Source organism: Tachysurus fulvidraco, chromosome 21, assembly GCF_022655615.1.
Source record: "Tachysurus fulvidraco isolate hzauxx_2018 chromosome 21, HZAU_PFXX_2.0, whole genome shotgun sequence".
Taxonomy (NCBI): domain Eukaryota; kingdom Metazoa; phylum Chordata; class Actinopteri; order Siluriformes; family Bagridae; genus Tachysurus; species Tachysurus fulvidraco.
Window position 1 is genome coordinate 20859779 of NC_062538.1, and position 16432 is coordinate 20876210.

At 40.1% G+C, this 16432-nt stretch overlaps 1 protein-coding gene across 2 annotated transcripts in view; it reads right to left on the reverse strand.

Moving 5' to 3' along the window:
• Positions 1–4855: 4855 nt before the first annotated feature.
• LOC113646399 (synaptic vesicle glycoprotein 2C) overlaps positions 4856–16432 on the reverse strand; it is a 31717-nt gene continuing 20140 nt past the window's right edge. For both annotated transcript variants that reach the window (XM_047806031.1, XM_047806032.1), the window contains exons 5-13: positions 14693–14826; positions 14510–14599; positions 13259–13369; positions 12815–12903; positions 11259–11423; positions 9595–9728; positions 6851–7054; positions 6589–6748; positions 4856–6391 (exon numbers count right to left, since the gene is read on the reverse strand). In XM_047806031.1, the coding sequence (XP_047661987.1) occupies positions 6208–6391; positions 6589–6748; positions 6851–7054; positions 9595–9728; positions 11259–11423; positions 12815–12903; positions 13259–13369; positions 14510–14599; positions 14693–14826 (1271 nt within the window). In that variant the 3' untranslated portion in view covers positions 4856–6207. The remainder of the gene's footprint in view (positions 6392–6588; positions 6749–6850; positions 7055–9594; positions 9729–11258; positions 11424–12814; positions 12904–13258; positions 13370–14509; positions 14600–14692; positions 14827–16432) is intronic.

A 16432-nucleotide genomic window follows, 5' to 3' on the forward strand; every position in this document is an offset into this window, starting at 1 on the left:
ATGTGAAGGTTATACATCAAAATACCACCTTGTACCACTGCGCTGTGATTGGTCAGAAGAGGATCAGCAGAAGTGGGGAAGTTTGTGTCACGATCGTTTTCTTTTAATCAACCCGATCCCAACTGAACTGTTTATGAATCTCTATGTATATTTATATTCATATTTATTCCTTTATGTACAGTACAAATTTATTAGACCCTGGATGTTCGACGATCTCGTGTGGTTTTGATCCCACACGGGCACGGTGGCTTACTGGTGAGCACGTTCGCCTCACACCTCCAGGGTTGGGGGTTCGATTCCCGCCTCCACCTTGTGTGTGTGGAGTTTGCATGTTCTCCCCGTGCCTCGGGGGTTTCCTCCGGGTACTCCGGTTTCCTTCCCCGGTCCAAAGACCGATGGTAGGTTGATTGGCATCTCTGGAAAATTGTCCATAGTGTGTGAGTGTGTGAGTGAATGAGTGTGTGTGTGTGTGTCCTGTGATTGGTTGGCACTCCGTCCAGGGTGTATCCTGCCTTGATGCCCGATGACGCCTAAGACAGGCACAGGCTCCCCGTGACCCGAGAAGTTCGGATAAAGCGGTAGAAAATGAATGAATGAATACATGATGATTTCAGGACTCCACTAACTGAGGCACACGTTACGTCACGTCAAGTCACGTGCGATAAAGTCCTTTTCATCTTCAAGACTTATCTGCAGTAATAACAGCCTACAGTAAGTATACGCTGTGCCACACGTCCTCGAAATAAAGACATCGTCCTTTTGGTTTTCTGTCAAACAGGCACAACAAAGAAGAAGCATTAAGACAGAAACGGAGGCTGATTACAGAGCGCTACAATTTGCTTGTGTTGTTGAAGGCGCTCAGGGACTAACGCACATCTGGGACACACTTACATCTGCTGTGGCTTTGATGTGGCCTGCAGCTGATATGAAACACAGACGGAAAAGAAATCGCCATTGATCTGAAACACGTCTCAGGGAAAATCGCAGATGTGGAGTTTACGCTCTGATGTTCAAGAAACATTTTATTTCTAGATAAACTGGAGTTCAGTGTAAAAGTTCACACGTCACATCGACGTAACTATAAACGGATAAAAAATTTGTTATTTAGTAGCTACAACATTCTTAAAGTTAAAGATCAATTGTTGTGGTTCTAGATATACAAGCAATATATCAAGATGTGCAAAAGTATTCACACCCCAAAACCAGAAGGTACCAAACCAGGAAACGGGAATAATAAATTAATTAATTAACTAGAAGACAGAGCATGTAATAGGTTATGTAAAATATTTATAGTGAAATATTTATTTATTTATTTATTTATTAATGATTAAAATATATTTATTTCCGTTGCTCTCTAGACTCGATGCAACAACTTTTTACTTTCTACTAAAAAAAAAATCAGAAATATCTTAATACATTTTAATGCCTGTAATCGCCTTAGAGATGTTTACAGTGATACAAAACAAGAATAAATACGGATTATTTGTTGCCTTTTTAATTTTATATCATTCCTGGTTTTCTCAGAATTCTCCTGTTTTATCCCCTAAACAAAAACCTGTGCTGTAGCTGATTGCCATCTTTAAATTCTTTGTAGTGTGTGTGTGTGTGTGTGTGTTTAAATAAGTTTTATGATTGTTGTTGTTGTTGTTGTTGTTATTGTTGTTGTTGTTGTTGTTGTTGTTGTTGTTGTTGTTCTTCTTCTTCTTCTTCTTCTTCTTCTTCTTCTTCTTCTTCTTCTTCTTCTTCTTCTTCTTCTTCTTCTTCTTCTTCTTCTTCTTCTTCTTCTTCTTCTTCTTGTCTTTAGTCTTTATACTATTTTAACCTACACATTTTGTGCAATCTGACACGGTGGCTGTTCATACAGCGCCATCTGGTGGTAAAACAGTCCACACATTTTATCAACATAAACACAGATCCTGTGTAAAACACAAAGCAAGCTGCTGTAGAATTTAAAGTCTGTGTCTTTGCTTTGCATCAAATGTAAAAACAGATAAAAACAAAGCTCCTTTCAGCCAAAATGAATTCTTTAGCAGGAAATCCTCTTGTGTATGGTTATAAATTCTCAGCACACGACAGGCTTTAATCAGAGAAAAGTCAGACTCACATCCATTAAACCACATACTCATCCTTCAGCTGCTCCACAGATAGATAGATAGATAGATAGATAGATAGATAGATAGATAGATAGATAGATAGATAGATGGATGGATGGATGGACGGACGGACGGACGGACGGACGGACGGACGGACAGACAGACAGACAGACAGATAGATAGATAGATAGATAGATAGATAGATAGATAGATAGATAGATGGATGGCTGGATAGATAGATAGATAGATAGATAGATAGATAGATAGATAGATAGATAGATAGATAGATAGATAGATAGATAGATAGATAGATAGATAGATAGATAGATAGATAGATAGATAGATAGATAGATAGATTATAGCCATACATAGCAATGCAGTGGAAAATACTACACAACTATGATATTGTTCATGTATTAGATTAAATCAGTGCTGCAGAAATCTTGATTCTGATTGGTCAGTAATTGATACGTTTTCCATAACAGCAGCTTTAACAATACTTTAAGGCCTTTAACACCCATTTGACACCTAATAGTGAGGAAACATATTTTAAAGCTGCTATAACGTAAGAAGTAACAAGAGCTGATGTGCTTTTTGGATGTTCCACAACATCTAATATAACGTGAATAAAATTAAATCTGATAAGATGAATGAAAGTCTTCACGACGTGCAGTTTGGGGGAAACAATCAGTGACAGGTTGCTAACAGTGACTTCACTTCATCACACCGTTGTTCTGTTGCTGATTTCCCCCCAAATACAAATATTTAACTACATATGAAACATCTTAGAATTCATTTCAGAGTCTGGTTTATAGCTTAAAAAAACAGTAAAAATAGAAATAAAGCGACTGAACGTTTGTTCGTATAGACTTTTAATTTCATTACATCCGGATCCAAAACCGAATCCGCTCGACAGTTCACACCACTTTTTATTTCTCTTCAGAATAAATCTTAATAAAGAAATATTTGGCTGAAAGACTTTACAGACATTTAATAAACTCTATAGAAGCTGAGTCACAACATTCCGAGGGACTCAGTCACATCATTCATCAGACATCATACACAACAAATCACCGACATCATACTCTTCATCTTCATCTTTGTTTTTTTTCTATTTTTTTTGCTCCACATCAGGAGAACACGAGACACGTTAAGCCGAAACACAAATAAATCTCCATCACACGCATGCAAAAGCCGGTGTAAAGATGACATTAGAGTTCTTATTGTTATTATTATTAGTTTGAGAGCTGTGTTGGAGGTGCAGAAGAAAAAGGTTGGAGGAGGACGGACTGTGTTGATGGACTGTGTTGAGCTGCCACATGAATGAATCACAACTGTTTCAGTCTCCCCTCATGTGGTGACCTACAATTAACACACCGGCAGCAGAGAGTCGCTTTAAAGCAGATGAAACAAACCAACTGGTAGAAGACTCTCTGTCTCTGTCTATCTGTCTCTCTCTGCCTATCTGTCTCTCTCTGTCTATATGTCTCTCTGTCTCTCTCTCTGTCTATCTGTCTCTCTCTGTCTATATGTCTCTCTCTGTCTATCTGTCTCTCTCTTTCTATATGTCTCTCTCTCTGTCTATCTCTCTCTGTCTGTCCTTTATCTGTCTCTCTGTCTCTCTCTCTCTCTCTCTCTCTCTCTCTCTCTCTCTCTCTCTCCTGTCTGTCGTCTCTCTCTCTCTCTCTCTCTCTCTCTCTCTCTCTCTCTCTCTGTCGTCTCTCTCTGTCTGTCTATCTCTCTCTCTGTCTATCTCTCTCTCTCTCTCTCTCTCGCACACACACACACACACACACACACACACACACACACACACACACACACACACACACACACACACACACACACACACAAACACACACACATTTGGTCAGAATATTAGTATAACACCTGTGTATATCTTTAGGTCATTCATTTCTGCTAGAGAAATGAAAATTCAAACAAAGAAACGAAGAAACAAAAACCACGTTTACAGCAGGTTTCGATCACCACTAGAGGGGAGTGTTTTATCCACTGCGATCCAAAAATGAAAAGTGAATAACACAAGAAAACAAGAAAAAAACAACAACAACAACACAGCCAGATATATACAATAGATTTATGTCTAATATTCACTCATCAATGTCATAAAAAAAAAACCCTGTCTTGTTTTATATGGCACATGAAAAAGTCATGAAAAAGAAAGTTCCCATGAAAGGTTCACGTTTGATGCAAACACAATAGCAGCCGGGCGATGGAGCGAAACCCGGGTCCAGTCATGTCAGGTGTGCGCAGGTGTGTTGGTTGTTTACTATACAAGATAGCGCTAAGTGTGGCGTTCAAACATACGGGTCAAGTTAGAGGGTGATATCCAGCTGCAATGGACACTGTTTGATTTAGTGTTGTTCAGCTAAGGGTTTTTTTTAGTTTCAATAAATATCGATGCTTTCGAATTAAAGCTGCAGTAAGTAACTTTTTTACTCAGAATGAAAGCAGGTAGCGTTATTGAGTCAGAAGGGAAAAGAAACTCAAAGTATACAGTTTGGGAAGGACTGAGCGGGTCTGTCGGGTCAGTGTTAACACGACGTCAGTTGCGATCAGCGAGTCGATCTCAATCCTGATAAATCCTGCAACACAGATCATGTAAAGGTTCCTGAAACTACGGTGCAGAAATTGGTTCTTGTGGCAGAGAATGCGTCGTCGTTTTCTTATTAAAATCCTACAAATATTCTGCTAACGTCAAATTAGCGACACGTTGCTGACGTTGGTTTACACACACACACACACACACACACACACACACACACACACACACACACACACACACACACACACACACACACACACTCTGCACAAAGTCTTTCTGATCACATGACCCATCAATCAAGAAACACATCTAGTTACAGTTCCATTGTAGTTCAGTTTCTTATAGTTGGAAAAGCAGGCAGGAGATTCATACACACCCACACACACACACACACATACACACACACACACAGTGGGATGAAACACTGACGTGCAGCAGGCATACAGAGACCTCACAGATGCAAAGTTAGCAGACAGAGACGAGGCACGGTGTTAAGAGAAAGAAAGGCCATTCCGTGATTAGAGGAGACCGAACGCACAGCAGCATGAGAGAGAAACACTACACTATAGCGTAGCAGCGTTAGCAAGGGCCGTCACACACATGTACACACGCTCAGACATACATGCAGACCCCGGGGTCAAGGAGAAAACAAACAAGGAGACAGGAAGACAGACGGATACAAGTGAAAAAAAAAAAAAAAACTACGAGTGCTACAAAGCAAAGCCCTTGCAAATAAGCCACAAGATTCACAAAGACAATAACAAAGACTAAAGCCTTATCGCTGCTTTAAAATTGTCACAAAAAGTTCTTCTCTGTTCCTAGCAGGAGTTACTGCTGTTGTTTTTTATATGGCCTCGTTCGACTCGGGTGTGAAGGCTTAAACATCGTCCACCGTAAATTAATAATTCTAAAAGAAATAATAATAACAATTTCATCTGATGACTTAGCTTCTAGGTTTGGCACTGGTCCATTTATGATAGTTCAGCTAAGGCATTTGTTTTGCAGTATTTGGTCAAGATTATGTTTTTTTTTTTTGTAGGACTTTAATGTCAATAAATATCAATAAATATGACTATAGATTAAAGCTGCAGTAAGTAACTTTTTCTCAAAATAAAAGATGGTAGATTTACTGAGTAGGAAGAATAAAAGACAATAAAATCTTACAATTTTGGAACGTCTGAGCTGTCGGGTCAGCTTTGAGGTTTATTTATGGTTTTTTTAGATTTATACATCATCGCAGATTGACGCCAATATTTTAGGCACTAAAGAAGGTCGAGCTGATATCAGTGACGCTTTTGTAAAACCCGAATTTCCCTAGAATCTTTAGAACGCTAGACAAAATATTCGCACCAGAGAGGTCTCCGAATCCACAACTCTTATCGAATGTTACATACTACAGCTTTAAATCAATAAATATCTAACACTGTGCGTACGACTCAATAAATAATCAGACGATGTTGTAGCCTGTGGCAGCTGTCCCCACCCGGAGTGTCCTTCTTGTTTCCGTGGCAACTCTCTGTTTGGAGGGGAGTGATCAGAGGTCGGGGGTCACATGAGGACGTTGGCACGCGTGTCTGGGAGTCGGAGTCCTACCAGGCCGCCGCCCACCAGCACGGCCGATGCCAGGAGGATGGGAATGGCTTTAGTGATGCCCACCAATGAGCCAAAGATCAGGTTCCCCAACACGGCTGCTAGTTTACACATAGCGTTACAGAACCCGAATCCAGTACCCCTGTGACACACACACACACACACACACACACACACACACACACACACACACACACACACACACACACACACACACACACACACACATTAGTGACCTGCTGTGCCACACTGAAATGCAATTACTGGACAATCACACATTAAGCTGTACTTAAATGTGTGTGTGTGTGTATGTGTGTGTGTGTGTGTGTGTGTGTATACCTCCGGTCAGTGGGATACAGCTCGGCTGTGACTACATCCAGAGAGTTCCAGGCGGATATGCTGAGGCCGTTGTAGAGGCAGAGCATGGCGATCATCATTGACTCGCTGGTGCCGAACCACAGGAAGAAACAACTGATACCAGACAGAACCATCGAGCCTCCTACAACAACAACAGACAACAATCAACTCCAATTTATAACGGCTTAAATTAGGCCAAAATACAAATCTGAACATGTTTATTGGATAGTATCCTACACCTTACCCAACATGCTCAACCGTCCGACTTTGTCCATCAGGAGGGCAGAGACTATGTTGCCTGGCAACACAGCCAGAGTCCCTAGAAAGTTGATGAAGTACACCCAGTACGCACTGTAATCATCATCGAACGTGACCTGGCAGCCCGTCTTATTGTGCGCAAACGTGCTGTTGATCACAGACGAGTCGATAAATTTTGAGTCATCGATATCTGTGTAGAAGAAACTGGGGATAAGTTTCGCTGATCCATATTATATTTACAGCTTCAGCTTTCTGCTCTCTCTCATGTACTGTATATGCCCTGGATCCTATTAAGGCATCACATGCTATCATCTACATACTACATCTATATCTCTATCTACTGCATTTGATTCAGTACCTACTGTACTTGATTCTATATTTGATGCATTTGATTCAGTACCTACTGCACTCGTTTCTATATTTGATACATTTGATTCAGTGCCTTCTGTACTGCATTTGATTCAGTACCTACTGCACTAGATTCTATATTTGCTGCATTTGATTCAGTACCTATTGCACTTGATTCTATATTTGCTGCATTTGATTCAGTACCTATTGCACTTGATTCTATATTTGCTGCATTTGATTCAGTACCTACTGCACTTGATTCTATATTTGCTGCATTTGATTCAGTACCTACTGCACTTGATTCTATATGTGATGCATTTGATTCAGTACCTACTGTACTTGATTCTATATTTGATGCATTTGATTCAGTACCTACTATACTGCATTTGATTCTGTATCTACTGCACTTGATTCTATATTTGATGCATTTGATTCAGTACCTACTGTACTGCATTGGATTCAGTACCTACTGCACTTGATTCTATATTTGCTGCATTTGATTCAGTACCTACTGTATTGATTCTATATTTGATGCATTTGATTCAGTACCTACTGTATTGATTCTATATTTGCTGCATTTGATTCAGTACACTGTATTGATTCTATATTTGATGCATTTGATTCAGTACCTACTGTATTGATTCTATATTTGATGCATTTGATTCAGTGCCTTCTGCACTGCATTTGATTCAGTACCTACTGCACTCGATTCTATATTTGCTGCATTTGATTGAGTACCTACTGTACTGCATTTGATTCTGTGTCTACTGCATTTGATTCATTTGGACATATAGTCCTTTGAAACACTGCATTTCACCTACTGTATATAGAATAGTAAGGAATTTCGGACACAGCCACTGTGTTCTTCACCTCAGATTTTGTCTCAATAACAGTGTGAACATTTTGCATTACATCACCAGCATTACGCTATGTCACAACAGCCTCCAGTGGGCCCACATGCCATTTAGAAATCACTTTAGAAATGTTTAACATTTACACTTCACTGAATTCTTGCCATAGTTTTGTGGCAGCCATTTTGAAAAATTTTCCCCAACGATGTCCCCCAACCCTCCTGCTACGAATAGTCGTCTCTCCTAACGGCTTTGTTTTTATTTGCGAATGTCAGCATCTTCTGCTTCCTCCATCAGTCAAACCGGTCCACCACAGAGCAGATATTATTCTCTATGCATTAAAGGATGAGGTAAAGAGAAGGGAACAAACTGTGCCGAGTAACACATGGGCTGCGATCAGTAATTATTCTGCATCCTTTTCCTCCACAGAGAGATTTGATGTTCTTTACTACTTACACAGCGTCCAAAACAATATCGCGTTGTTTTGTTTCCGTTGGTGGAAAATCCATCAAACTGACAGTCCCTATTATTTCAGGAAATACACTTTTGTAGCCAGTATATCGCTGGTGTTTCCCATGAGGGACTATATGAGGCATGGTGTTTCAGGCAGGGGACAGCTTTTATCCTGCTGAATGCTGGAATAAAATCTTTGTCCTAAACCACAATCGTTCTCCTTTACTGCTTTTGTCAGAACTCATTTAAGAACTCATCAAAAACATTTATTGACTGTCATGGTTATGATGGAATCATCTCTGAACTACATTACCCATCAGCCCCAGCACATGAAATGTCTGAGACACGTATCTGAATCACTCACACCTGTGTCTCTGTTTACTGAGTTTGAATAGAAAGTCTGTATATTCACACACACACACACACACACACACACACACACACACACACACACACACACACACACACACACACACTCACACTCACACTCACACACACACTCACACACACACATAAACTCACACACACACACACACACACACACACACACACACACACACACACACACACACACACACACACACTCACACTCACACACAAACACACACACATAAACACACACACATAAACACACACACACACACACACACACACACACACACACACACACACACACACACACAAACTCACACACACTCACACATACTCACACACACACACACACACACACACACACACACACACACAAACTCACACACACTCACACATACTCACACATACTCACACATACTCACACACACACACACACACACACACACACACACACACACACACACACACACACACACACACACACACACACACACACACACACACACACACACAAACACACACACATAAACACACACACACACACACACACACACACACACACACACACACACACACACACACACACACACAAACTCACACACACTCACACATACTCACACATACTCACACACACACACACACACACACACACACACACACACACACACACACACACACACACACACACACACAAACACACACACACCCGTATTGTAGAAGAACGTGTCCAGGATGGTGCAGTTCTTGAAGAAAGTCCCGAGTGATGTGACATCCTCAAAGAAGCAGTTCTGGAAGATGGAATCTTTAAAAGTGACCGATTTAAATTTCATCCCGATGAACCTGAGAACAAATTGATTTTTTTTAAAAATGAAACTTATATTCAGCTGAATTTGACACTGAAACGTAAACACAGTATCTGAAAGGTGTAAAAAAATTAAAAAAAACCAAAATGTTTTCTGGTTGGTTGATTTTATATCAGATATTGTAAAATAAATAAATAAATAAATAATCCTGAATCGTTGCTAGATTTAAAAAAGTGACGTTTAAAAGAGAGAATTTCTTTATAATTAAACAATGACTCGTCAGAATCGACCATTTTACAGCTTCCCACAGCACCATCCCCGCAGTAAGCTCCACATTTATGCTATTTATGCTTGGCTGCATGTTGTGACGGTGTGTTACACTGTCTGATGTAATCTCAAGATTAATGCACCGGTCTCAGTGTACACATTACTACCAGGACTGAATAGAGGGATAAAAGATGGATACAGGATGAATTATCAGATAAAATCTCAAGCAAAAAAAGAGAGCAGTAGAATCAGAAGGTCTTGTTGAGGGAGAACGTGAAAAACAGATAAAGGCTTTTTAATTTCCTGTTATTGTGCCGTAATGTGATGTTACCTCACCAGTGTGTATGTGTGTGTGTGTGTGTGTGTGTGGGGGGGGTGTTAGTGATAGGGAAGAGATTCTGAGATCCTTAAAATAGTAATAAACCTGCATACACGCACACAAATTCTACACCGTTAATATTCCTTTTAAGGGTGCCAATACTTTTGAAATAGTTTTATGCATAAAAAATAAAGAAAGAGATAAATAAACTTTAAAATGAGTAAATAATACGTTATACCACGTCCCCAAATGTATCGGTTCAAACATATTTCATAACAGTTGCATGTATGATACATTTTATTGAGACTTTTGACAAAGGGTGCCAATATTTTTCGGAAGTTACTGCAACTTCCCTCTGTTTCTCAGTGTAGTGCTTAATATAAAATACATTTTGTTTTCATAATGTATCAGTTACTGAAATAATATAAACACATTTTTAACATATAAAATGGTAGCTAAAATGGTACCTACACCTGCCATTTTTATATATTTCATTCATTCATCTTCTACCGCTTATCCGAACTTCTCGCGTCACGGGGAGCCTGTGCCTATCTCAGGCGTGATCAAGCATCGAGGCAGGATACACCCTGGACGGAGTGCCAACCAATCACAGGGCACACACACACTCTCATTCACTCACACACACACACTACGGACAATTTTCCAGAGATGCCAATCAACCTACCATGCATGTGTTTGGACCGGGGGAGGAAACCGGAGTACCCGGAGGAAACCCCTGAGGCACAGGGAGAACATGCAAACTCCACACACACAAGGTGGAGGCGGGAATCGAACCCCCAACCCTGGAGGTGTGAGGCGAACGTGCTAGCCGCTAAGCCACCGTGCCCCCTTTTTATACATTTATATTTTTTATATTTTGAATTTTCCAAGTTGTAATCACAAGATGTTTTCGTGTCTTTCCGCATTCTTATGGCTGAGTGGAGAGAGTCTGGATGAGTCTGGATGATGATTCTGTCTCACCTGTCGTTGATGAAGGACCCGTTGGAGTGCACCTGGTTCTCTAACGTGAAGTTAAAAGTGAAATCTTCGATGCGTTCGTTGTTGTGGGTTTTCACTCTCGCTGCGTATTCGTCCGCTTGAAGGTGCTTTATGACGTCAGGAAACCACACCGAAAGACCGTAGTACCTACAAACAGGATTATACATGACAGGAAATGGCGTGTATTTGTTTTTCAATGGTTCTTAATGATTATAGGTTTCTCAGTACGTTATATTTGAGAACGTGGGAATATTTTGAAAGTTTGTGTAGTAATGTAAAAACATTACTTTTATTCTTAGAAAGTAAAAAGAAGTGTAGTTGTCATGTCATATAGTTATAGTTCTCAGATTACAGAGAAGAGAAGAGAAGAGAAGAGAAGAGAAGAGAAGAGAAGAGAAGAGAAGAGAAGAGAGAAAGAAAGAATGATGTTCCTCTACAGTCCACCTACTCCAGCGCTGCCTGACAGGTTTAGTGCATGTTTTACATCTGGAGAGAAAGATGTGCTGGTCTCTCCCTTTTAGTGGGTGGATAAATACACACACACACACACACACACACACACACACACACACACACACACAAACACACACAGAGGGGAAGATTAAGGATAACAAAACCTTTTGTTTTCTGTTTTGTTATCCTTAATCTTTTCCTGTGTGTGTGTGTGTGTGTGTGTATGTGTGTGTGTGTGTGTGTGTGTGTGTGTGTGTGTGTGTGTGTGTGTGTGTGTGTGTACAAGAACAAATGCTTGGGGTAGAAGAGGGTATACAATTTCAGCAAACAGAGAAAAAATTATTCAATGACTGTTACGTTAGCTAACATTTAGCTAGCTAACAAACTAAACAATAGCTGAAAAACAAACATGTAGCTAGCTAAGGTTACTCAAGTTAGCCAGCTATGAGTTTTGATGAGGTAGCTAACATTGTTTGCTAGTGAGTGCGTGTTGTTACATAACTATATTTGGAATTACATAAACTTGGCTAAATTAAAATCAGACCTTGAGCCAGTTAACTAACACTACAGAAGTATGGTAATTACAGATGGCTCTGTCCCCCTGGTGCAGCTCCGCCTCCAGGCCCATCCACACAATGGCTATGATGACAACAGTAATTACGCCGATGTTGGGCCGTCTTACGCAGCTCCACCTCTGGGCCTGTCCACGTTAACGACAGCTACCATTAGCGCAGCAATTACATGAGGACAGCACCTCATTACATTGCCACAGACACACCATCACAGTGTGTTTGTTTGGGAGAAAAAGCGTGAGTGTGTTTAAGAAAGTGAGAAAGGACATATCTCATTTTCTATTTGGTCAAAGAACAGTGATGAAAACAACAAAACAGAGGAGAGATGTGTATCTACATGAACTAAGAACAATTTCCAACCATCAAAGTTTTATTTCTACAGTCAAAAAGTAAAGATTTTCACAAATATTCTGTCAGCAATCTTGTGAGCCAGTGTTCGAAGGTGTAGGTGAGAGAAGAAGAAGAAGAAAAAGAAGAAAAAGAAGAAGAAGAAGAAGAAGAAGTGTTTCTTACCCAAAAGACAAAGAGAACCACACTATAGCCAGCTTCACAGTGTTGTCTTTCACAGGGTAATCCCAACACTTTAGGAATGTTAGCCAAATCTGTGAAACACACACACACACACACACACACACACACACACACACACACACACACACACACACACACACACACACACACACACACAAATACATCAACTATATCTGTGCTAAAGCTACATTATTTCATAGCACAGACAAATTACATCACAGTCTTCGTACTAAATCTGCTCTGTGACAGACTTGCATCCCGTCTAGACTGTATTCCCGCCGCGTTCCTGGGATAAGTGATGGATCTAAACGCAACCCTAAGGATGATGAACTTTTTACTGAAGATGAGTAAAAGAATAAGCCGACAGCTGAACTGGTGTAAGTGCACAAGGGGAAGGTGTGTATATATAACAAGGTGTGGACTCACTCCGCGGAGTTCACTCCTGATTCGGAAAAGGACTTTAGCCGCAGGGTTCGCCGACTCGGACTGCATCTCAACAAACTCGTCCAACTGCTTAGGGATCTTTATACGGTTCACCTGCAGGGGGCGACACAGAGTTACACACTCACACTAACAAAGCAGTTGTTAGTTATCCTCAGTTAATGTTTTTTTCATGTTCCTTGGTGAAGGTTGTTTGAAAATCTTAAATCTTAAAGTTCAAACTTTTCCACATTAACCCGAGGAAAGAATTTGATGCCGCTCTAGATCTTTTACCAGAGAATAAATTTATACTGATGACTCATTGTGCTTTCACTTGAATAAGGAATCTGGCTACTTTGGGTAATATAGGTACACATCCGTAAACAAAGACAACAAACATAAATAAGCAAAACATATTATTCAGCTTTTATAAGGACCGAAACTTTTACAAGGACCGAAACTTTTATAAGGACCAAGTCCTCATAATGATAGAAAAGTGTCAAGTGTCCTCTCAATCATCCTACCTCACAAAAAAAAGTGTTTTAGGACTTTTGTTGGAAAGTATTATAAATAAAAGCACATTTTAAAGCTGATTTTTAACCGGCACATAATTCATTTGCCGCAGTAATAAATATTCTTGTAGAAGGTCCTTAAAAATATTTAACTTTTTTTTTTAAAAATTTAAAAAAAAAAAAAAAAAAGTAAATGTGTGTATAGGGTAAAGGTCTTCACGGGTCCACTTAGATCCAAAAACCTGAGGTCCGACTTATGTGTGCCTCGGACACGGTTCGGGTCTAATAATAGCGGCATCGGGTCTGGGGTAATTTAAAATGAATGTGTTTTTACCGAAGGGACCCGAGAAGACCCGAACTACTGTATCTCGTGTTTGTGCATCGAGTCGAGTCCTTTTCCAACCTCTCCTCTGTTTGCCAAGACCGCTTGCGACATGTGGCTGGTGACGTGTGGCTGGCGGTAAGCTAATTTTCGTTAAAACAGACCTGTCAATCAATTTTGAATCCACGCTGTAGCGGTTACTTTAGTGTAGAGTTACGCAACATTCGGGTCCGGTCAGGTTAAAAAAAAACTGGTCGGACTCGGGTCTATTTTTTTCGGGTTTGTCTCGGGTCGGGTCTTTCTTAAATAAATAAATAAATGTGCACGTCGGGTTCGGGTAAAAGGTGATTCGGGTCACTTCGGGTCGGGTACATTTCTTTAGACCCGAGAAGACCTCTAGTATAGGGTCTATATAATACTCACAGTAAAAACTTTCTCTGGCTCTCCTCGAGCACGCATGTTGGTGTCATGGATCTGTTTCAACACCATCCAAGCCTCATCGTGTTTCCCTGTCTAAATACGGAAAGAATCATACACAGACGACATAAAAAAAACACACCTGTAATAAAAAAATGTATAAAAATGTGCATTTCACTCACAGCTTACCTCCAGCAAGAAGCGTGGACTTTCTGGCGTGAAGGTAAGAGAGACGACGGCGCAGACGCACGGGAGTGCGCAGACGACCACGAATACTCTCCAGCTGTGGAACTGATACGCTGAGCCCATGCTGAAGCTCCAGCCTGCAAAATTGTAAGCAAGGATGCTAATTTGCAAGTGTGCTAGTGTGGAATTAGCATAGTATTAAATAGCATGAATTAAATAGTATGAAAGAAAGCAGTTAAGATATTGTGCTAGTATTCTATACTAAAGTGCTGGTATATAAACTAATTTTGATAGTTTGTAAGTGTGCTAGAATGCTTGTATACACACACACACACACACACACACACACACACACACACACACACACACACACACACACACACACACACACACACACACACACACACACACACAGTACACTCTGGGGTCTGAGAGGCAGAACAATGTGTAATACAAACATTCTAACACACACACACACCAGAGATGGGGGACTCGAGTCATATGACTTGACTCGAGTCAGACTTAAGTTGCAAATTTGAGACTTAAGACTTGCTTGACAAATATTAAAAAAAGACTCGACTTGACTTTGACTTGACGTTCATGACTTGAGACTTGATTCAGACTTGAGTTAAATGACTCGGAAATGGGGGACTTGACTTGACTCGAGTCAGACTTAAGTTGCAAATTTGAGACTTGAGACTTGCTTGACAAATATAAAAAAAAGACTCGACTTGACTTTGACTTGACATTCGTGACTTGCACATGTGTGACTTACTCCCACCTCACACACACATACACACACACACACACACACACACACACACACACACAAACACAAACACACACACACACACACACACACACACACACACACACACACACACACACACACACACGCAGGGGTCTGAGAGGCAGAACAATGTGTAATTCCAGACAATAACAACCTAGCACCATTATAAGCAGATTAGCAAAATAACTAATTAGGTAGTAAACAGAGTAGCATATGAACCAGGATGACGCTAACCCCATTAGCATTATTATAAAAAGGCTAGTAAAGGAATTAACACTGTAGAAAACAAAGCTAACACAAAAACTAGCATTATAGTGAACATGGCAACATGCTGCTCAATAAAAAAAGATATTTTTTAAGTTAAGTGTGAAGTGTCTAACAGCGAAAAAGGTGTGAAGTTTCTTTAATATGCATCCTTGATGTATGGAATGAATATAATTATGTTAGCATAACAAAAATTTAAATTTTACATAATTCTGCAGTAAAGATCTTTTTTTCCCCCACATCACTGCAAAACACATTCTTTCTCTTCCTCAAGTCTTATACAGTACTTCCCACAAAAGTCTGGATCGTTATCTGGCAGCTCAGCCTCTCTGTACATACAGAGACTGAAGAGACGGACACTTATTCTCCATCCTAAAGGCCGGATCAGTATCTTGCAGAGCTGTGTAGTGATGACGAGAGACACTAAAAAGAGCCCAGAGATCACTATCTGGCAGCATTGCTATCTCTGAGGGTCAGCTTCAATAAGTCAGGGTCATTACAGTGAGCTGTGATGTGTTCATTACACACTGAAGCTCATTTTCAGGTAAGATTGTGAGACTTTAGGAGAGCTATAAAAAATTTTTTTTCGTATGTCTGAACTATACAAATTATAATAGATATCATGAAGTTTAATGAATTTTTTTTTCCATATTACAAAAAATAAATAAATAAAATCAAATTAAAAAAAA